This window comes from Scleropages formosus, chromosome 6 (genome assembly GCF_900964775.1).
Source record: "Scleropages formosus chromosome 6, fSclFor1.1, whole genome shotgun sequence".
Lineage (NCBI taxonomy): Eukaryota > Metazoa > Chordata > Actinopteri > Osteoglossiformes > Osteoglossidae > Scleropages > Scleropages formosus.
In genome coordinates, this window is record NC_041811.1 from 311,181 (window position 1) to 334,261 (window position 23,081).

Consider the following 23,081-nt stretch of genomic DNA (forward strand, 5'->3'; position numbering starts at 1 on the left):
TTTCGATGTTTTCGTAAATATAATTAATAATGATCATAATTAGCCAGGAATACTTTAAACAAAAGAAAATGTGTTGGAGAATGGCCGAGTCCAGGCTGATCTGCTGTGGTGTGACGCAAAGAGAGCTGTTCACATGCGAATCCCACAAATATCAACTAATGGAAACAGGCGTGTGAGATGAATGGCCTGAAACTCCTCCTGACCATTGTGCAATTTTTGTCAGAAGCTACAGGAAGTGGAAGTTATTCCTGCTAAAGGAGCTCCTACATTCAAGGGTTCCATACTTTTTTTCCACCTTGGACTGTGGACATTTGTATTATCCAATCAATATTGACAAGAAGAAGTGCAACTGTTGGTGTGTTATTCTTTTCATTGTCTGCATTTGTCTGTTACTGTGACTTAAGCAAACATCAGACCACATTTTATGAGTTATGAATGCAGAAATCTCTCCTGTGCGGCCTTCCCGCTACTGCCATCAAACGTCTACAGCTTCTACGAAACGCTGCTGCGCAAATCGTGTTTGATTTGCCTAAGCGTCCCACGTATCTCCTCTTCTCATTTCTCTGCACTGGCTTCCTATACCTCCCCGAATCAAATTTAAGACCCTGGTTATTGTCTACCAATGCATCAATAGAACTGCTCCCAGCTATTTACAGGTTTGATCAACCACTACACTCCAGCTAGACCCCTTCGCTCATCTGCTTCTGCACGCTTGGTGGTCCCGCGCCCAAAAGGTAAAGGACGGAGGTTCTCGGTTCTGGCTCCGTTGTGGTGGAACAGCCTTCCTCTCTCGCTCAGAACTGCGAAAACTCTACCTACATTCAAAAAGGGTCTGAAAACTCACCTTTTCTGGACCCATTTCGCCCAAGACCTCTCCAGCTCATATATGGTGTAAATGTTCATGCAGCATAACTTCATGAGCATCACCCGATAAAGCCTTTATTCAGCCACTACTCCGACATTGCTCTTGCTTGCTTGGTTGTGTATCTTATACAAAAAAAAAAAAAAAATGGGTAGGAGGGTATCAAGATTTGTCTATTCTGTGTTTTTATGCACCTACTCACCCGATGAACCGCGGTTCAGTAAGTGATATGTATCAGACTTGGTTTACTTGAGTCACATGTCCGCAGCTATGTCTCTTTCTCTTGATATAATGCATAAATTGTACTTTTCCTGAGTTGTGCGTCACTTTGGACAAAAGTGTCTGCTAAATGAATAAATGTAAATGTAATATAAATCCAGGTAATAGCAAAGGGTTGACACACTTTCTTGCACCTGTGACCAGGTCATGAAAAGAGCCCTTGTGCTCACTGAGGACACTGTAAAGCTGACAGCACAAACATCTTACTTTTTGACATCAGAAGAGCACAAAATTGCTCAGGCATTCTGCAACAGCTACAAAAAAAAAAAAAAAAAAAAATCTGTGTGTAGCTTTTCACTCAGATTCATCTTTGAGACTTCAAGTTGATTCAGTCTCAAGGTTAGTGAGAGGGCTAGGAACACACTTTCCATTTCCATTCACTCGTTCAGCAGGTGCTTTTCTCCAAAGTGATGTTCAATGATTATTGACCTATATTTAGCTGATGCCTTTATGAGCTAAGTCAGGGAAATTCTTAAGTATTTAGAAAAAGTATTAAAAAGCATATCTCAAACATATTGTGAAAAACAACGAGGTGCTCTTGTGACCAGGACAAGTGGTTCATGACTGAAGGAAGGTGACTGAAGTGAAAAAACACTCTATAACATATGATGTGATGTTTAGAAAGGCAGTAAAACAGATCTCATACATCAGGAATGCAAACAATGCCACATGAGACTGTCTCAATTTCCCTTCTTCAAACTGTAAAGCAGCGCCAAACCCCGGGGACATGCACTTGACTCGGCCGTCTTTAATATTCAGCTGCAGCTGCTGATGATGCAACCGGTCAGCTGGTCAGTGGCATCACTAAGGTTGGTGTCACCCAGTGCGGTAACTCATGGTGTCAGCCCTCCCCCCCATGGACCTCCTCCTGTACCAGACCATACAGAACCCATAGTAATGTTTTTTTTTTTACTAATGTTACTCACTCATATTCTCTCACGCATAGAAAGGCTGAAACTGTTTGTCCCGAGTGGGGTCGCGGTGAACTGGAGTCTAACCCGGCAACACAGGGCACGAGGATGGGATGCCAGTCCATTGCAAGGCACTCCAAGCAAGACTCGAACCCGAGACCTGCCAGAGAGTAGGACCCAGCCAAAGCCGCTGCACCACCGCGCCCCCCCTCACTAATGTTACTCGTGAATCGTAATTCCTGTATGTCACTGAATATAATGACAATAGTAGTGGCATAAACAATAAGCAAAATTAAAATTACACCTTTAAATTCCAATATCCAACACACAACCTAACTGTGTTCACATTTACATAGTGTTATGTGGTTAAAGTGAAAATGTGGTAAGAAAACAATAGAATTCAAAGTAAAAACATTTAAGAACTGCAACAAATTTATGTTTAACATTATTGATACAGGCTCACAAATACTAATAACCACAATATTGTAGCTGTAGCTAAAGCACAAGAAAATGACAAAATCAGCGACTATAGAAACAGCAGCAGTGACAGAAGCAGCAGCGCGTGCAGACGAAACCATGTGATTCGAAGCATCACTGTGATTGGATAATAATGAGAGCTCAGAGGAGCGCATTAGAAGGTTCGAATAGTAGATGAGCACAGAGTTTTAGCCTTGTACGTATATTGATGCATGTAAGCTCGGCATTATTATGAAAAACGTTTTTGGTCTTGTAACTAAATACAGGGATATTTTGAAACAAAATAATACATTTCTGGACTTGGAATGTCACCTCACTGGCGGGGAAGGAGCCCGAGCTGGTGCGGGAAATTGAGAGATATCGTCTAGATATAGTCGGGCTCACTTCCACTCACAGCTTGGGTTCTGGAACCACTCTTCTTGACCAAGGGTGGACTCTCCACTATTCTGGCATTGCCCAGGGTGAGAGGCGGCGGGCGGGTGTGGGCTTATTAATAGCCCCCCAGTTTAGCCGCCATGTGTTGGAGTCTACCCCGGTGAATGAGAAGGTCATCTCCCTGTGCCTTCGGGTCAGGGAACGGTCTCTCACTGTCGTTTGTGCTTATGCGCCTAGTGGCAGTGTAGAGTACCCGGCCTTTTTGGAGTCCCTGGGGGGCGTGCTGGAAAGCGCTCCCACTGGGGACTCTGTCGTTCTACTGGGGGACTTTAACGCCATTGGAGGAGGTCGATGATCGACTTTGTAGTCGTTTCTTCTGACCTTTGGCCATATGTCTTGGACACTCGGGTGAAGAGAGAGGCTGAGCTGTCAACTGATTACCACCTGGTGGTGAGTTGGATTCAATGGCAGGGGAAAAAGCTGGACAGACCTGGCAGGCCCAAATGAATAGTGAGGGTCTGTTGGGAACGTTTGGCGGAGGCCCCTGTCAGAGAGGTCTTCAATTCCCACCTCCGACAGAGCTTCAACCAGGTCCCGAGGGAGGTGGGGGACATCGAGTCTGAATGGACTATGTTCCATGCCTCCATTGCCAGGGCGGCGGTTCGGAGCTGCGGCCATAAGGTCTCTGACGCCTGTCGCGGTGGCAATCCCCGAACACGGTGGTGGACACTGGAGGTAAGGGATGCCGTCAAGCTGAAGAAGGAGTTCTATTGGGCCTGGCTGGCTAATGGGACTCCCGAAGCAGCTGATGGGTACCGACGGGCCAAACGGAGCGCGGCTCTGGAAGTCGCCGCGGCAAAAACTTGGGCTTGGGAGGAGTTCGGTGAGGCCATGGAGGAAGACTTTCGGTCGGCCTCAAAGAGATTCTGGCAAACCGTCCGGCGACTCGGGGGGGGGGGGGGGAGCGGTGTTCCACAAACACTGTTTACAGTGGAAGTGGTGCGCTACTGACCTCAACTGAGGATGTCCTCGGGCGGTGGAAGGAGTACTTTGAGGATCTCCTCAATCCCTCCGACACGCCTTCCGCAGAGGAAGCTGAGGCTGGGGACTTGGAGGGGGACTCGGAGGGGGACTCGTCCATTACCCTGGCTGAAGTTGCTGAGGTAGTCAAAAAACTCCTCGGTGGCAAGGCTTCGGGGGTGGATGAGATCCGCCCCGAGTTTCTCAAGTCTCTGGATGTTGTGGGGCTGTCTTGGCTGACACGCCTCTGCAGCATCGTGTGGAGTTCGGGAACGGTGCCTCTGGACTGGCAGACCGGGGTGGTGGTCCCTCTTTTTAAGAAGGGGGACCGGAGATTGTGTTCCATCTACAGGGGGATCACACTCCTTAGCCTCACTGGGAAAGTCTATGCCAGGGTACTGGAAAGGAGAATCCGACCGATAGTCGAACCTCAGATTCAGGAGGAGCAATGCGGTTTTCCCCCTGGCCGTGGAACACTGGACCAGCTCTATACCCTCACTAGGGTGCTGGAGGGTTCATAGGAGTTTGCCCAACCAGTCCATATGTGTTTTGTGGACCTGGAGAAGGCATTCGACCGTGTCCCTCGTGGCATCCTGTGGGAGGTGCTTCGGGATTATGGGGTTCGGGGCTCACTGCTACGGGCTGTCTGTTCCATGTATGACCGGAGCAGGAGCATGGTTCGCATTGCCGGCAGTAAGTCAGACCTGTTCCCGGTGCATGTTGGACTCCACCAGGGCTGCCCTTTGTCATCGATTCTGTTCATTATCTTCATGGACAGAATTTCTAGGCGCAGCCAGGGAACGGAGGGTGTCTGTTTTGGTGGCCGCGAGATCTCGTCTCTGCTTTTTGCGGACGATGTGGTCCTGTTGGCTTCATCAAGTCAAGACTTGCAGCATGCACTGGGAAGGTTTGCACCCGAGTGCGAAGCGGCGGGGATGAGAATCAGCACCTCCAAATCCGAGGCCATGGTTCTCAGTTGGAAAAAGGTGGATTTCCCCCTCCGGGTTAGGGGGGAGTTGCTCCCTCAAGTGGAGGAGTTTAAGTATCTCGGGGTCTTGTTCACAAGTGAGGGAAAAATGGAGCGGCAGGTTGACAGACGGATCGGTGCAGTGTCCGCAGTAATGCGGTCATTGTACCGGTCTATTGTGGTGAAGAAGGAGCTGAGTCGTAAGGCGAAGCTCTCAATTTACCGGTCGATCTGCGTTCCTACCCTCACCTATGCTCATGAGCTCTGGATCATGACCGAAAGAATGAGATCGTGGATACAAGCGGCAGAAATGAGTTTCCTCCGCAGAGTGGCTGGGCGCACCCTTAGGGATAGGGTGAAGAGCTCAGTCACCCGGGAGGAGCTCGGAGTAGAGCCGCTGCTCCACCGCATCGAGAGGAGCCAGTTGAGGTGGCTCGGGCATCTGTTCCGGATGCCTCCTGGACGCCTCCCTGGGGAGGTGTTCCGGGCATGTCCCACTGGGAGGAGGCCTCGGGGCAGACCCAGGACACGTTGGAGAGACTGTCTCCTGGCTGGCCTGGGAACGCCTTGGGGTTTCCCCAGAGGAACTGGAGGAGGTGTGCGGGGAGAGGGAAGTCTGGAGGACTCTGCTCGGACTGCTGCCCCCGCGACCCGGCCCCGGATAGCGGAGGAAGATGGATGGATGGATGGATAATACATTTCTGCTGAAAAACAGCACAAAAATTTGTCATTTTGGCATCACCCCCTCTGATGGTGTCACCCAGGGTGGTCGGCGCCCCCCCACCGCCCCGCTCATAAGTTGAGGAGCTAGAGTCTCGACAAAGCCGTCAGCTGTGCACTTACAAATGTTATGTGACGCGTCGAGAGACGTTCCACACGCATGGTACACAGTGTGAATCGATATTTATTGACTTTGAATACATAACTGTGCAGACTGGGAAGAGAGAAGGCACTTTGACACGTGGAAAACCCCCAGTGTGTTAAACTGAGTAACACTAGTGTGGTCAGAAAGGCAGGACTTTGAAAAGTTACAAAAACAATTACCACATGTGATGATTAAAAAAGATAGAAAATGACATTAAATATTCCCACAGAGCCCAAGTGGAAAAATATGGACCACTCTCTTGAGATTATTCATTGTTCTATTAAAAAAAAACAGATTACGATGTCTCTAAAGTACGAGCTCTGTAAATCTGAGGATGATTTTAAGAGTGGGGGCCAATGGAGACGGAGGAATGGTGGGTGTGGCTTTGGGAATCGGTGGGGTTACATCTGGCTTCGTCTACAGCTCCGTGTCTTTGTACTTCTGTGGCTTGTAATAGCCGCGCTTGGTCTTCTCGGCCAACTGCCGGCGGTAATCCTCCTCTTCCACCTCGACGCCGTGGCGGTACAAGCCGCTCTCGGAGTAGCCCGGTTTGGAAGGTGCGCTCTGTGGCTCAGGGTTCGAGCTAGAACTGACAATACAGCACTGGTTGTTAGCTGAGGTAGAGTAGAAGAAATAGCCTGTATGACCAATAAGGAGGGCAATGTGGGTAGAGTTAATTTGGGACAACATTTTTGAAGCGAGACCAAGGATGGGGAAAACTGGACTGCATATAGAAAGATGAGTTCAAGTGCAGAAACTGTTAAATGCCTCCAGATGAGATGGTCTGCAGGCAGGGGCTATAAAGCAGCATCTCTTACCCTATTGGCTGAGGGCGATTGTGCTCTGGTTTTGGTGGCTTTAGTGGGATCGCATAAATATCTGGATGTTTCTGGGCTATTTCCACCTAAAAAAAGCAAACCTGTATGTGATGACTGGACCGTACCTTCCACAACTGTACCCACAGAGATTGCAGTGACTAAAGCAGCACACGGAATAAAACTCACCCTGGCATTCTGAGCTTCCTGCAGTTCCTGCATCCTTTGCACACGGGCCAGATGGTCCATCTTCTCAAAGGCCTTCACCTTCCCCTTGAAGGACTGCTGGGCAGGGTCCTCCTGACTCTCCTCTTGGTCCTTAAGAGGTGGACGGGCTGCATAGCTGGGCTTGAACGGGACAGGAGGTGGCCGTGGCTTGGAGCTATACGAGTCTAAGCTGCCTGTGGGGCTGCTCGGAGGGGGTTCGTGAGTCTCAGCCTGGTTCCGCATCCCTCCATCCCGGGCCTGCATCTTGGCCTGTAAGAGAGCATTCCTCTTCATCTCCCAACTGCTGTGTTTTTTCTCCTGTGGTAATCTGAGATTCTAAACATTTTCACACCTCTTTTCAAGTCATGTACAAACACACCTGTAGCACAGGTTAAGGAGTGGAAGGGATTCACCTTGGGGGGTTCAGGGACGAAAGACGGAGGTGGGCTGGAGTCTCTCTGCATCTCTCGGCTCCCTGTTGTCTTTATGTGTGAGCGGGGCTCTGGCATCGGCCGGTGTAGCTGGAGGGATCAGGCGAGAGGCATGCTAAGTTATCGGCAAGCGCACGCGCACGCACACACACACACACAGCTACTGGGTGGTTACCACTCATCCCTAAAAACTCACCTCATCTGCAACCACTGGCTCTGAGGAACGGCTGATAGAGGACACCTGCGGCTCATCTACCGGTTCGTCCAGCTCATTGTCTGTGTAAGCCCCGCCTTCATCTGCCGTGTCATCGTAGTCACTAGTCAGTCGGCTATCCATGCTAAGATAATCCGTACCCATAGCTGACAGGTAAGACATGTGGTCGTCCTGGAGGTCAAGGTCCTCGTCTACCCCATCCACCTGAAACAAGACCCAAGAGATGGAGGGTCACTGAATAATACGCATCAACAGACCCAGGGACTGTCAACAAATAATAAATACCACCTATAGACCTCTGATCATAGATGTTGTGCGAGTTACATGAAAGTTACCACTAATACTACCACTACTGACTCCTTTCACATCAGCTGTAGAGCTTCAATGTAGAGTCCATGCAGGACAATGATAGACCTCACTGCAAAAGCCAAACCTAGCAGTTGTAGACCCTCTATGTACCAGCTACGCCTTCACTGGGAAACCTATACTGGAAGCAAGTAAAGTCTCACTAAGCAATGTGAGATGTAGCCCAGCTGCAGACCATCTATAGACCATGTGTACTTTCATTGGGAATCCTATATTTGAGAGCAGCAGAGCTCCACTGGACACCATGAGATGTAAAACAGCTGTAGACCCTCTATAAACCAGGTCTTCTTTCAGTGGGAATTCTATATTCAAGAGCAGTAATCACCTTGCCCTCAAAGACCCACACAGCCTGATCCTGCTGTTCTCGGATGGAGTCCTTCAGACTGCCGTACCAAGCGTCATTGGCTGCATTTAGCTCAATGGTTTCTAAAGGGAGAACAAGGTGCTGTCAGCTTGACCAAATGCAGTCATATTGGTATCTTTTGGCTTGTAGGTCTCACTCCATGCAATGACATACCTGTGAAGAGGTATGAGCATGTCTTTCTCAGTTTGACTGCCTGGTCATAGAGCTTTCGGGTGCTGCGGTTGGAGCCAGGAACCAGGCGTTGGCGCATGGTTTTCACTGCCTGCTTGCTCTCTGGGTTGAAGAAGATCACTATGGGGTACCACTGTGTGTAATTGAGTGTGTCCACGGCCTTGGGTGTGACGTCCAGCAGGGCATGCCGGTCCTGGAGACCACATTGGATGGAATACCAGTGCCTCTCTGCATTATGCACAGAAGGTGAACGGAACATTTACCTGCTCGATGATCTGACGAATGGTGTTGAGGCGCACCATTCCACAGGACTTATCTGAGCCGGCATCCTTCGGCTCTGTCTCTGGACACACACAGAGAGGCACTTGAGAAGATGTGTTCCTGCCATTTTACAGCAAATCCCACTGAAATGTCCTCTACTCACTGGCAATGGCAAACTCATCCGGTAGCTCTAAAGCCAACTTTTCACTTGCTGCATCAGCAATGGGTCCAAAAAGGACCACTGGTCGCTTAAATCCGGCTGCGGAGACAAAATATCTCTGGTTGGAGAACTGGTTAGCATTGGAACGGTGGTAACGGGTTGATTGCTGGACTGGGTGAGCACAGAGCGCTCCTAGGTGTCCTACCCTCACGTAACACCACCCTCTCGTAAGCAGGGAAGCGTGTTGTCACTGGAGGTGCGCTCAGATCCTCCCGGCTCTTCCGGAGGTCTTTCTTTTTCGCCATCCGCTGACCCCGCAGCCTCCAGAAGTCGCCACGATCATTTCCCATGGCCCTCTGAGTGTTCTGAACATTGGCCATCTGGTCAGCCCTGTTGAAAACACACTGCATCTTTGCCACTCATCTGCTCGATGCAGCACGTGGTCTTTGGTAGGATTAGGCTGTTTGTAGCTAGGAGCAAGATGTGTGTTCTTTGAACATTTTCAGACAAAGCTCATCATAAATGTGGTAATCAGAAGGACACTTTTTCCAAAAGAAGACAATGAGTAACAGTAGAGCCACAAAAAAATCCACCCCCCCACACACACAGGTGTGTGAACGTACCTGCTCTTGCTGGGAATTACACCCTTCTCCAGCAGCTGGCTGTCTTTGCCCATGCGGATTGCCAGCCAGTTGCCCAGCTTGCCATCATACAGGGTGTCCACCACCTTGAAGATCTCACCTCTGGAAAAGGCCAGGCTGTGCGGAGACTCCTTCTCATACTCAAAGTGGGTTCTGATGAAGAAGGAGTCTCCTCTGCCAGACGCCAGAATCTCCTTGTAGACTGAAGCACAGAGAACCAGAAGTGTGACATCTTGTCTTGTGTATGGTCAAACTACACATTTTCAGTTAGTTATTTCTAATTGTGTTTTTTTCATTGATCTATTCTCTAAAACCTATGAAGCAAACACGCTGTGAGACGGTAAATAGCAGTAAAAAGAACCCAAATAGAATAAGAGTGTGGGACCACCTTAATTCAACTCACTTCCATAGTGCTGACAGCTTGTGTCTGGTGTTCCTGAATGGCAGTGACCAATAACAAAATAATACATGTTTATGGAACGAATCAGTCAGCAATCGGCACTGAATAGGAGCTTGGCAAAGCAATGCACTTTTATATTCCGTAGCGTATCGTTGACTTTTTTACTGACTGTCACTTAATGGTAAAATGACTTTGAAATTGTTGTGCTACAGGTCAGTCTGTTCATAACTCCACTGTATTCATCAAATATGCATGACAATAGAAGTTGAAACATGACTCTGGTCGCAATGGTGTTCGTAAACTGCAAAGCCAGAGTACCTGTCTTAATTATGATTATAAACACCAGTAGTACCGGCAGTGTTAAACTTTTGCTCAGATGTTCACTATTGACTGAAGCTTTGGGAAGCACATTGTTTGCCCAGCGGACTGTAATCGCTCCGTACCGTCCGACTTGCTCTGTACCAGTATGGTCACATCCTCCCCTTTAGGGATCTCCAGCAGATAGAGCACGGCATCCTCACGCACCATGCCCCGGAAGTCCATGTTGTTCACCTAGGGACCACACACACGCACAATGCCAACCTGACTCCTTTCTTTTCACAGGCCATGTACCCGCACCCTCATCCTGTGGCGCAAACCCCACCAGGCGTACCTTCAAGATCTGGTCCCCGGCCTGTAGGCCTTCCATTTCGGCAGCGCTGCCCTCCTGGACACTGGCAATAAAGATGCCCACATCGTTGCCCCCCGCCAGGCGCAGCCCTACGCTGTCGGCCTTCTGGAAGCGCACCATGACTGTGTTCGGCCTGCGGAGCCAGCACACCTGGTGTCACTCAACTAAGGACATGCCGTTGTGCCAGACACACTTTCGGAACCATTCCCTCAAAATTCACTCCACAATGGGAATCATTAGAGGTATTGATGTTTAGAATGAGCCACGAATGAAGAAATGAACGAATGTCTTTGTCCACAGAGAAACGTGTTCATGAAAGATGACCATTAAAAATATTCACAAGTGTACATCTACACACCCATATATTTCCTCATCCTCTGGACTCGGACGGAGCTGAATCTTCGGGACACTGCTGACCACTGGCTGCACTGGGAGAACTGGCACTGTAAAACAAGACCGCAGCAGCAAGAAGTCTGCTGTAAGCTGCAGAGGAGACGGTCACTGCCCAATATACACGGTATATGGTGAGCAACACTGCACTCTAACACCCGGGCCATTTTTGGACCACATTCACTAATTCTCAGTCAAGCAACTGCACTCATAAGCATGTGTTCATTAATGGTCACATGTCTGACGGAAGTCCCAAGACTTACCAGTGATATTGGCCTTTGCACAGGCGGTGCAGCTCACACATGAATACATACTGATATTGATTATTTGCAAATAAAAAGTGAAATTACTCATAAAACAAATATACTGCATGCTCTCTTATTGCAAGTTCTATTATGTATATTTCATGCAACAGTACATGCTGTACGTTCGGTTCGTGTGACACCATGGACAAAGCTAAGAAATTACTAAAACACTTTTTTAAATACTGTGGGCCACAGTTGACCATATCAGGTTCGGGGAGCAACCACATGTTGACCACGTGACTGCTTCATTAACAGGACAAAAACTGCAAACAGAGTACAGTCAGGAACAGCAGACAGTTGCTGATTTTTTTAATTTAATAAAAAATGGGAAAAATGGAAAATCAATAAAATACACAAAATCAGCATTAAAACTATTAAAAATGTACAAATACAGACAAACATAGAAATGTATGTAAACACATACCCGTTTGTGCACAACCATTTGCGAAACGGGCCTCTAAAAGAGCCAGGCGTTTACACAGCTCATGTAAGACGAGATCAGCCAATCAGAGCGAGCCTAGCACACACCCACACCCACCCTTCCCCCCCCCCAAGCTCAGTGCCTCCTCCTTCTCAAAGTCTGCAAAGTATGCTCTTGTTCACACGGGTTCGACAGCGTACAACATTGGGAACCAACTTTCTGAGTGACGAACACTTCATCCCCCACCCCACCCCCACCTCCTCCAATATACTGTCTGTGAAATATAAAAAAAAAAAAAAACAATTGGGGGGGAAGAAAAGACTGCGGTCCTGAGACTAATGCCCTCTGATGGTACAGCACTTCACTGCACTGCACCAGACCATACCACACCGCAACACATTGACTTGTCTCATGAAATGTAGCATGTGCTCTCAGTGATCTCCAGTTCCCTAGCTTGAGAGACCATCCCACCAAAGAACCCATCACTTCCCAACGCAGCACACTGATGGGGTGATGAGCCTATTAGGACCGTGACCATGTGAGACACGAATCGTACCTGGGGGCTCTTCAAAGTGTGACTCCTCCTTCTCCACAGGGGTGGGGGGGCGCTCACTGGGCACTCTGAATGGGGTTGGCAGAGCGCCCATCTTGGCCAAGCGGCTTTGGGGGTCTTCCCTAGAAACACAGAACAACTTGTGGGTCACGTGCTGGATTTTGAGCTCTGCCAACGTGTCCAGTGTCCCTTGCCTACGCGTCCAGTGCCGAGACAGCCAAATCTCACGGAGAAGAACTTAAAGCCAGAATGTGAGAGTAGGACACGCAGGACAGCCTGGACACGCAGGACATGCAGGACCCCTTGCATGCAGCTTCACAGAGCTCAGTTCCAAACTCCTGGAAACGTCTCAGTAGAGAACTGTGAGCGTTGCTTTGTCTTCTGAAAGGATCTTGAATAGTTGGTGTCACATATTGCAGTGCCAGCGACCACGTTACTGTGACAACATCTCACCGGGGCTTTTCGCGGAGTCTCTCGCTGGAGGAGTGTGACGAGAGGTCCGACTGGGTTGGCCGGCGCTCCTCCTGAGGGGAGTAAGAGCGATACGACTCGATCTCGGAAATGTCTGCAACAGTCAACAGGGTAAGAAAAAACAGGGTGTTAGCAGCTCTCCTCATTAATTCCAATACCCAGAATTCATAGGGTCAGAGTGTGAGTGAAAGTGGTCTACTCTATTCCCGTGTGGTCACTGTGCCTGCAGTGTGAAACTATTCCACCCGGTTCCCATATAGTCACTGTATCTGGAGGGCAGAACTACTACACCCCGGTCCTGTCTGGCCACTTTGCCGGTTCCGCTGCTCACCGTCAGGCTCAGAGTCACTGTCAGCCAGGGGTGGGATGCGAATCAAAACCCTGTGGCGGTCGCGCTGGACCAGCATCTGCAGTCGGCCACGGCTCTTCTCGATGATCTTTGCCGCATCGCTGAGGGACAGATTCTCTGTGACTGTGCCGTTGATCTGTGGGGAGAAGCAGAGAGGTGCGAGCACGGTCATCCCTTGAGACATGACCAAGCACTGAACCTCATGACTGTGAGCCACTGCAGAGACTCACCTTCAGAATAATGTCCCCTTCCTGCAGATTCCCGTCCCTGGATGCAAGACCACTGTGGGTCATCTCTTTGATGAAGATCTGACTGCCAAGGCGAAGACCGTACTCTGTAGCAAGGGGCAGCCAAAGTCAAACTCAGAGTGGCATGAACCGCTGAGAACGCTCTAGTGAATGAACCAGGTATCGGCTCTTTTCAGCTGGACGTCATAGGTCTGCCTGCTTACCATCGTTTGGCCGGTTCTTCTGCAGAAGGATGTTCATGGGCTTCTCCAGCTGTTCGCGGTTGCGGCTGCGCGGGCGCTCGGGCGAAGGGGAACGGTCCTGCAGGTACTCACGACTCCGGCTTCTCACCAGCCTCTCTTCTGGTTGGTAGGCCTTGCGATCACGCTCAAAGCTGGGGTCACGGCTGTAGCTGCGGGGAGGGCTCTGGTCACGGTCCAGGGTCCGACCTCGGCTGTTGTCTCGTCGATACCGCTCCTCTGGGCTAGCCTCTCGATCCAAAGAGCGCCTCCTACTCCTGTCACGATAGTACTCCCTCTCTGGACTCAGGTCTCGCTCCAAGCTTCTACCACGGCTATGGTCACGGCCACGGTCGTAATCTTGGTCGCGATCGAATTCCCGTCCTCGGTACGCAGGATCATGGTATCTACCGTGCTCCTTTTCAAAATTGCGGTCATGGATGTAGTCTGCGTCGCCGCTGTGAGCGCTGTGCATACTGCGGTGGTCATAATCTCGGTCGTGGTCGCCGTACTCATAATCTTCAGGGTATTCAGAAGTGTGAAACACTCGGTCATCTGGAGATGGGGAGCGTCTCAGGACATTCACAGGAACTCTTTTTGGCCTCTTCACCACCTAGAGGAGACAGAGTCACGTATCGGGCTCATGGGTGTGGCTGCCGGCACGGTCAAGCTAACCGCAGCAATGATGCGGTTACACCAAAGCCACAAGATCAAGTAGAACAGACACCCTCAAAATAACAAGAATATGTAAAACACTTACAATTTTGGCAATTTTACCACACTTTCTCAGTTGCTGCACAGCGAACGAATGAGGCACGTTGTCCATGGGTGTAGCGTTTACCAGGACCACACGGTCATTCTCACTGCAGGGAGAACACACGTTGACCACACTGGCAATGTAAGCTATGGGAGGTAGAACAGTGACCGACAGGTGGGTACGCACAAGAGTAGCCCATCAGCCGGCCCGCCCTGCAGCACGTCTGACACGATGATGGACGTCTCGCCGTCGTCCGCCCTGGGGTTGTCCCGGCCCCCGGTCACAGCGATGCCAAAGCCCATTTTGGGGTGCTGCACGGTCAACAATGAGAGGGGGAGGAGTCACAGCGAATAGAGTGACAGTGAGGTTAGGATGAAGGACCGTAACTGGACCGAGTCCCGTTTGACGGGATGCTGCAAAGGGCCAAGTAAGTCCAGTGGTTGGACAGTGTCCACTCCAGTGCAATTACCCAGCTGTATAAATTGGTAAATAATTGTAGGAAAAGTAACACTGAGTCGCTTTCGAGAAAAGTGTCAGATAAATGAACAAATGTAAATGTATCTGGAGGCAGTGTGATGTAGTGCTTGGAGGCAGTGTGGTGCAGTGTGTGGAGGCAGCGTAAGGATGCAGCGTGATGCAGTGTGACACAGTGTGTGGAAGCAATGTGAGGCAGCGTGTGGAGACAATGTGACTTAATGCTTGGAGGCAATGTGATGCAGCGTGACACAGTGCAACACAGTGGTTGGAGGCAGTGTGACTCTCACTCACCCGGTGTAGTGTGACTGTGAACTGCTCCCACACGATCTCCTCCATCTCTGGCGTCTAAAAGAAGGGGGAAGTTCAATGACTCAGGGCTCAAAGACCTATGTACACACTGCGTGAAACAAAGTAATCAAAACATGTATGCGTGCGCACACGCACACTCTCTCTCTAAGAATGCCATCGTATCAGCAATGACCCAGAAACAGTTTCACTGCTCCATCTGCTCTATTTACACAGATCTGTTGGGGGGGGGGGGGTGGTTGTGATTGACAGCTGTCACTAGGGGGTCCTGATCACTGATTGGCCAGAGGCCGCCAATGAGACCCACCCTTCGCTGATAGACGTGGATTACGACCCCTTGCTCTCTCCCTCCAGTCTAGTGTGTAGCTGGGATCATGCGCTCTTTTGTTTCACTAATCTCTCACTGGCAGAGCCTACAAAGTCTCGTGTGCAAAATAATAACAATGATGATGAACAAAACAACAGTAAAAAGACAAGTCATACAGCTGCGCCCCAACTCCTTAACTACAAACAGCTGGGAGCAGAGGCCTACTGGTACCCCATTTTGCTGCCACTTTTCCCACAAAGTCACAGACCACAACAGGTTAACAATGTGCTGTTCGAGTGCAGGAAAGATGGTATGTTTTTTTAAAAAAAAAAAAACCACTTAAGAGTTCTATAGTAAGATGTTAACTTTGAGCCACATGCAAATTAAAAAAATGACATTTACAGCGATGGAGGACAAAAGGGCACCGTCCCCACACATTCCTGTTCAGCACCCGTCGTTAACAGGCGTCGCATTCCTCATCTTGTCACCTACATCAGAACCGGGCCGCAAACACTGTGGAAACGAGGTAAATGGAGGTGGTCCCGCGGCTCGGTTGCTCCAGCGCTCTACAGCGCCCTCTAGCGCCTGAGGCAAACGGATACGTTTAAGGAGGCAAATAAGCAAATCTAAAGCAATGGAAGAGGAAGGAACACAGCAAGAAACGTGCCGATGAGCACTGGGAACGCACTCCGCTCTACGTTCGGCTCAGACTCACGTAACCCTGGAGGATGCGGAGAGCCTTGACCGTGTGCGCCCACTTCCTGTGCAGAGAGAGCACGGCCTTCATGGCACTCCTGCCGCTGCGCTGTGCTGCACTGAGACGACCTGATGCCGCCACTGCTGCCCGGCCGCTGACGTAGCCCTAATACCCCTGGCCTACATTCGGCAAATCCAGCGTCGCACCCGCAGCCAGCAGCTTCCGGAAGCAGGACGCAGGTTGGGGGACTCGTGTGTGCAGGGTGCATCACGCACGACACACGCGTCACGCATACAGCGACCAGAACAGACCAGAACGACCGACCAGTACGACACAGGTTCACGGCTGCATGAGAATGTCTCGATGCTCTCTGTCCACTGTCACCCTTTCAGAAACATGTTCATTTTATATATATATATATATATATATATATATATATATATATACACACACACATATATAAATATTCATAATTGCTCATCCAATGAGGCAAGAGGGCAGATTGAGATGTTGGAAAAGCGACCTTTGGGATGGAACGAGCCTCGAGGTGACTGCACAAAGATTGCAGTCATACTGCCGGTGACTCCTGCTGATCCTCTCACACAAACGTGCAAGCGCTAATAAACACTGCCCTGTTTACAGGAATCACTCCTCTATGGGTTACGCAACAGTGACCTGTTCCAGTCGGTTGTTTATTTTTGAAATTTTCAGCAGAAAAGTGCAATAACATGATGAAACACTAATCAGATTGAAGAGACACATGGGAAGAGGTATAAACCAACTACAAGGACTGCGCATACGGCATCCGGAGCAGAGTGTAGAAAGCAGTAATAATTTTACTGAACGATGGTCCCAAAGGCGGTAAAATAATCTCAGACAAAGTCATGTGACCTCTGAGCTGCAGCAGCTGTGTGAAGGTGAAAATCCACTGTCGCGCGCACGTGCTCAGTTGTTTTCCCTTGACAAATTGTTGCTGCACTGCAATCGTGTCTCCCCCCTGGCTGCACTTGCTAGTGTTCCCATAATGGTATTTTCATTTGCCACATGTTGTTATTTACCATGGAATTCCTCTGAGCAGTGCAGAGCTCCCTGTGGCTCTTCTAAGGTTATTCTCCATTATTGATGACATACGAGGGAAAAGTAGCACAGTTTCCGAGCAGGCAAATCACCGGAAAAAGGCCCAAGTTCAACTAAGGCAACAAATGTCACTTGTAGGTGGCAGACTGCTGGCATTTGAACAGAGCTACTGCACGGTGACACATTGACATGGATACACTTGCCCAGTTATGGCACAGCCAATGACCGTGAGCGTTACATGGCTGTACAGTGGAGGAGTCCCTCCGCTTGCGCTAATGTGTGGACAAGCCAAGGAGGAACGGGTCTCCTGATCACAGGTGCGATTCCAACACGGATGACAAGCGCAGGGCCAGAAACAGTTCTTTTCAGGTTATAAATGCGTTTCATGCTGTGGTCACGTGATCTGCAGTGGGACCTGTGGCACATGCGAGGAGGAGACCTGAGAGGGACATGTCACAGCGGCACAGACATTCCTCACGGCTTCACTGGCTCACGAGCTCAGGCTTGTCATGGAGGGAAATGCACAGGTGGTGAAACATGTCCGAACGGGAACGCTCAAACCATGGTTCAGCTCAAGACTGGGACCTTGATCGGTGAACATTGGTCATGTTGATCCAGTGAAAAATGTATTAATTCTTGAGGGGCAATCAAAGTGCCACATTCACCTTTTCACAAGCAAGAACATTGGGATGGAACAACACCCTCGCTGTCAGCACCGGCTGATTTGCATAAGGTCATGTTGAACATTCCAGCACCTTTCAGTTGGAATCGTTTAAAGTTCCAGGACATTTAAGTGGAGATGCTTCAAATACAGTGAGGTTTCAGTTTTAATGTTCCAGTGGAGGTGGTTGAAAGTTCCAGCACATTCCAGCTGGGATACTTTAAAATCTAGCGTGGACGGTTTAACGTTCCAGCACTCCTGTCTCCGAGTCCCACCTGGTCAGTGTCCTCGGCATGTGGAAGCGTCTTATCCACGAGCCTACTCTTAAAGCAGGGAGGAAAACATGGTCCACACCACTGGGGTTCAAAGCAGTCCTTCTGTGTGTGTGTGTGTGTGTTTTCATAGGAATAGAACGCGTGTCATGCACCATGTCATTAATTTCATGCATGTGACGTAAGGCTGGAGGTGAATATCGTCCTCTTGTCCAGGTGGAGATGGACACTGACACTGACAGGCAGAAGGACCCAAACAGAGCAAGTTTCGCCACAGGTCACACACGTCTCAGCCGAACCCGAAGCACAGATCTGAAGGACTAGCCAGATAACCTGAACACCTGAAAGCCTATCTCTCTGAGGCCCAAACATGGGGAGGGGGCGGAGCTACCTGCTCAGGTGAGGACAAGGTGGGCTCCGAGTGGCGGCGTTGCTCCGGCACACACAGGAAATGTGGGGCTTCGTGGGTCCAGCAGAACTGGTTCCAGGAGCAGCTGGAGCCAAACAAGTCTGAGCTTGACTGGTCCCTGGAGCAGGGGGACAGAAGGGGACAGGGTAAAATGACAAGTGAGACACCGAACAACAGATTTCACCTTTGCTGTTAAAAGCGTTTTGTTGGCAGGACAGAGCAGCGTGCGTCCCTCGCAGGGATGGGAAAGAGCGGCGTGCATCCCTTGCAGGGACCACAGACAGTCACAAACATTATCTTTTAACTGTAGGTTATTGAACATCACTATATTCATTCCCAAGACAAACAGAACTTTTTCACGCCACAGGTGGCGACTAATAATGACCTTTTCACGACGGAAGAGTCACTTAATATTTTTGTTCTCTGTTTAATAATCTCTGAATGTTTTGTAAACATGTCGTCCATGCAGGGATAGCCATGTGTCGCTGTGTGTGCTGAACCCTGGGTTCGAAAGTCATAACTGGGAGCTGAACTGAGGTATTGCAGTGACCTAACATGCCCCTCACACACATCTAACATACGCCTCACACACGCCGAGATCTGCAAGGGAACAAGACACCAGCAGGTGGCGAAATGGTTAAAGCCACTGTCTTTGCTCAGAAAACCCAGGATTCAATCCCAGCATCCTGGGTCCATCAGTAACTAAACAGTGCCCTCACATCTCTCTGTGTCCACCAGTAACCCAGACTAAACAGCGTCCTCACGCCTCTCAGTGTCTGTCAGTAACCCCAAACACAGAGTTCTCAGACGCCTCTTGTCCCCACTCACCCCGGGGGTCTCCACAGCTTTCTCCCGGGAGGTAGCAGCTCGCGCTTGTTCAGGGGGGCGATCCCCATGGCCGCCTGCATGATGGTGATAAACTTCTTGTACTTCATGTCCAAAGCGGCCACAGCTGACCGACTGTGCACTGACCAGCAGGGTGCCCAGGACGGACCGAGAGACACCCGGGACCGTCACCACACACGTTTACATAATTCCAGAGATCTTTAACTGTCTCGGAAATGAAAGCACTGCGTTGTGGTGGGATAATTGTGGTACTAATCCCATCCAGATCATGTAAATTCCCACGTTCTCCGTAATCCTGAACAGGGGCTTAACCCTGCAGGAGGCGGCAGGGAAAAGAGCAGTGTGTGCGTGTGCGTGCGTGTGCGTGTGTGTGTGTGAGAGAGAGAGAGAGAGAGCGAGCATGGTCAAGGACCCAGCAAAACAGAAACAGCATTGTGCATGCAGCACGTTCAGCAGGAACACGACCACTTGATTCTGAGAGCTCTTCCTTTCTCCACATTCCCTCTGCCGGTGATGGAGGAAAGTTCCACGGCTTTCACTGTCACTGTCTCCTCACATTACGCCCTGTGTTGCCGGGTAGGCTCCGGTTCCCCGCGACCCTGTCTGGGACAAGCGGTTCTGAAAATATGTACGTGTGTGTGTGTGTCCCCTCACAATTGTACTTACCCTGATTTACCATTTAAACGTCTGTGGAATCTGTACTGGATCAGTTCAGGCTCAGCACCTTCAGCGAGCTTTTACAGCATAAGGTTGGGTTCATACCCGAAGGTGGTGCTCAAACCACTGCGCCACCTGCTGGTCCTCAACATTTCACACAGCGACAGTCAGAGTGTAAATCAGGGGAAGATGAGTGGTGCCGGTGGCAAATTGATGGTGAGCGGGTGGCACATGGGAGACACACAGGACACGTGCTCAACATGTGCTCATCTTGATGTCCCAACAGATTTAAAAGAGCTTTTAAAAGAGTTTATGTAACAGGGTTTTCATACACAACTGGACAACATGGGATTAGAGGGAAGAGAGTTTACACAGGATACACGCTGTACAAAACACACACACACACAGCAGACTCTGGGGAAGAATGCACCCCTCGTGCATGGTGTTACAGTCACATCACCTCTGACCCTTAAATCAGCCAGCTGCAGAACCTAGGGCATGACAATGGGTGTGGCTAATGTCAAATGGGTGTGGCCAACCACTCATAACCAGCTGCCAAATAGAGTGCTTGCTGCTATTATTACAGTATTTATTAACAATAATAATCCTCTTCATTCATTTGTTCCCTTGACACTATTCACACAACGCACTGCATGCTCCTCCTTATCCAGTGTGTGTGTGTATGTGTGTGTGTGAAACAGCAGTGCGACACACACGACATTTTGACATAATATAATGGCGACATAACCCATGACATAATGACATTTTCTGTCTCGCATTTTTCTCCAAGGCATCTTACAGCATGGAGTTAACGCTGCACAGACCTACTTACCCGCTTTACCCACTAGTCGCCTCGGCTTACGAGCAAGTACCTCAATCAATGGCACTACAGCACGAAGTGGGATTGAGTGCTTTGGTCACGAGGCCCTCATCACTGCGCCCCCTGCTGTCCCCACTCATGTCACACATACAACTCCATGCACGCACACACACACACACACACACACACACACACACAGTACCCCAGTGATTAGGAGATCCTTTAATCACTTTGTCGCAGTTCCTCAACTGTAACATTTTCTTCTGGTCTTTCATTGGCTGTGTTTAATCACAACATTTGTTTTACACACTGGGCTGTGAACCTTCACCGCCGGGGGTCAACACCTGCTGCTGCCTCAACACAGCTTCACAGCTGAGCCCACTGCAAGGGGACATACTGAAGACAACACACCCTGGAAATCCAGATGAAACATCTGAAAGGTCCAGAAGGTCATCTGAACAGTTACATTCTGGACTGGACATGAAGATGGACAAAGATGTGGACATTCAAAGAGTCTTGTTGGAGCTCAGTGAGACACAGAAGGAGGACAAATTCAAATCAACGACTTGGTGACCCATGTGAAGAACATGTGGAGAGGGAGGAGAACCACAGCTCTGGAGGAGAAGGTCTTGCAGGACAAGAGCTCTTTGAGCAGGTGAGAAGAGGCACAAACCCATAACCACATGGTCCAGGAGAAGGAGAAGGGCTCTTTGTTCTGGGGAGAGTACCAAGACGGAGGCCTAAGCCTTAGCTGTTCTTCTTACCTGTGGAAAGACACACCTGAAGGGAGGGGTATAACCCAGTTGAAGCTCGGGGAACCAGAAGATACCAGGAGGGACCAGGTGCAGAAGAGCCCAGTCACTCGAGACACTTGTCCCCTGTCTCCTCGGAGCAGAGAAACACCTGGAACGACAACAGCGAATCTCGGAGATCTTCTCCTGCTTCCGGGTTCGCTTGCGCAGGCACGGCTCTGTGGGTGCGGGGCGCTCGCAGGTGTGCGCGGCGCGTGCGCAGTTGTCGGTTTCGGCAGCCGGGCGCGCGCGCAGGTGAAGCTGCAAGCGCAGGTTACGAGACTCGTGCGCGAGCTCAGCGAACACATGGCTGATGAATATGTTTTATACGTCTTAAACTTTTCGGTCACTTTTTAGCGCATATATATAATATTTTTTTCTTTTCCTTTTTTTGTGTCCGTTACTTTCGTTCTCTTCGTTCACACATTTCACTCCGCGCCGAACTCCATGATGATCACACGTTATGATTCATAAAGTCAAATTTGTCATTTCCACACGTAGCAGTGAAACAGCGTTTCTCCCATCTGCTCATAAACGCCTCTTTGTGCTGAAGCTCAGAAGGAGGGACCCGTGTCGCTCGGATCCGGTCCGACCGGTTCCACCTGGCCGATGAGAAAGAGCAGCAGCAGCACCTCCTAGCGATGGGTCTGTGTTCGTGCCCCTGCTGCCTACGTGTCCTCCTCGTTCACCTCACCTGTCCCACGTGACCACACTGCACTGCAGCTGGAAACACTTCACTGAGGGACACGTGTACACTGGTACACAGGTTATTCACCCCCCCACCCCCCAAACTGTATTAAATGTAATGAAGTTATTAAAAACGGACCAATTTCGGACACAATGGACATTTCTCAGTTAAACCATCTCTTCATCAAAAGTCCAGCTGAAGGACCACGGACAGAGTCCCATCATCACTTCCGTCAAACGATCCTCCATAAATTCACAACATAAAGCGTTAAGGATAACAACATCTTCATCAGCGACAACAAATAGGCAACAAAAACTCCTATACATCACACACACGCATCTGACAGCTGTTACCGTCCGATCAGCGACACACCAGTCTCAGACTAGCTGATGACAGTCTTTTACCTCACCTGTACAACCAACGTTAACACTCAATGCCCAAATTACCACACAGCACAAAAATTTTACCATGTTACAACCCTGGTGTAACACATCGGTACACACTACTGTCAAAGTCCCACTGAATGAAAGCATTTGTCCCCCATGTGCTGCAGTACACTGTTTTACCACAATTCTAGTACACAACTCGACCTCGAACGCTCAGGAACAAAGCCACAGAGGTGAGCACTATTGAGTCATTGAACATATTTTAACAGAATGATTTGATGAAATGGATCTTATTTCTGCAGGAAAACAGACCTTTGAAATATGTCTGACTGATGTAATGTATCAGTTTTTCATTAACTGAAATATATTTTAATAAGAATGAGGTGTACTGTTAACGTGCCTTGATGTGTATATTCACACACCTGGTTTCCACAGAGACCCTTACTTGGTGTGTCCCAGTCAAGAGTCCTGAGATGGGGGTGCTGCCTCAGAAATGAGTCCCCCTGGGGAGTGTAAGGA

General features: G+C 49.6%; 1 protein-coding gene across 2 annotated transcripts; it reads right to left on the bottom strand.

Annotated features, from left to right (window-relative positions):
- Positions 1–5,632: 5,632 nt before the first annotated feature.
- On the bottom strand, positions 5,633–21,915 carry LOC108927871 (tight junction protein ZO-2-like). Of its 2 annotated transcripts, XM_018741475.2 has the most exons (24): positions 21,462–21,913; positions 18,357–18,492; positions 14,937–14,990; positions 14,355–14,479; positions 14,172–14,274; positions 13,397–14,024; positions 13,176–13,279; positions 12,928–13,081; positions 12,579–12,690; positions 12,129–12,247; positions 10,815–10,899; positions 10,439–10,589; positions 10,230–10,338; positions 9,369–9,588; positions 8,951–9,135; positions 8,749–8,844; positions 8,588–8,667; positions 8,307–8,517; positions 8,115–8,215; positions 7,406–7,627; positions 7,192–7,299; positions 6,761–7,048; positions 6,575–6,660; positions 5,633–6,345 (listed from the first exon to the last, which is right to left on the bottom strand). In XM_018741475.2, exons 1-24 carry the CDS (start codon positions 21,794–21,796, stop codon positions 6,174–6,176), a joined length of 3,984 nt encoding a protein of 1,327 aa, XP_018596991.1. In that variant the 5' UTR covers positions 21,797–21,913; the 3' UTR covers positions 5,633–6,173. The 2 variants fall into 2 exon arrangements, with proteins under 2 accessions (XP_018596991.1, XP_018596992.1); XM_018741476.2 differs by lacking the exons at positions 8,115–8,215; positions 8,307–8,517 and having other exon boundaries at positions 21,462–21,915.
- Positions 21,916–23,081: the final 1,166 nt, after the last annotated feature.

What these genes read in the sequence shown, in the direction of transcription:
- LOC108927871 (XM_018741475.2), bottom strand. Translation starts at nt 21,796, where the DNA reads ATGTGTTCGCTGAGCTCGCGCACGAGTCTCGTAACCTGCGCTTGCAGC. An exon ending in GTGGTAAAATTGCCAAAATT is followed by an intron (nt 14,025 to 14,171) that starts GTAAGTGTTTTA and finishes TGTCTCCTCTAG; the next exon opens with GTGGTGAAGAGGCCAAAAAG. An exon ending in CCGGGGACCAGATCTTGAAG is followed by an intron (nt 10,339 to 10,438) that starts GTACGCCTGGTG and finishes TGTGGTCCCTAG; the next exon opens with GTGAACAACATGGACTTCCG.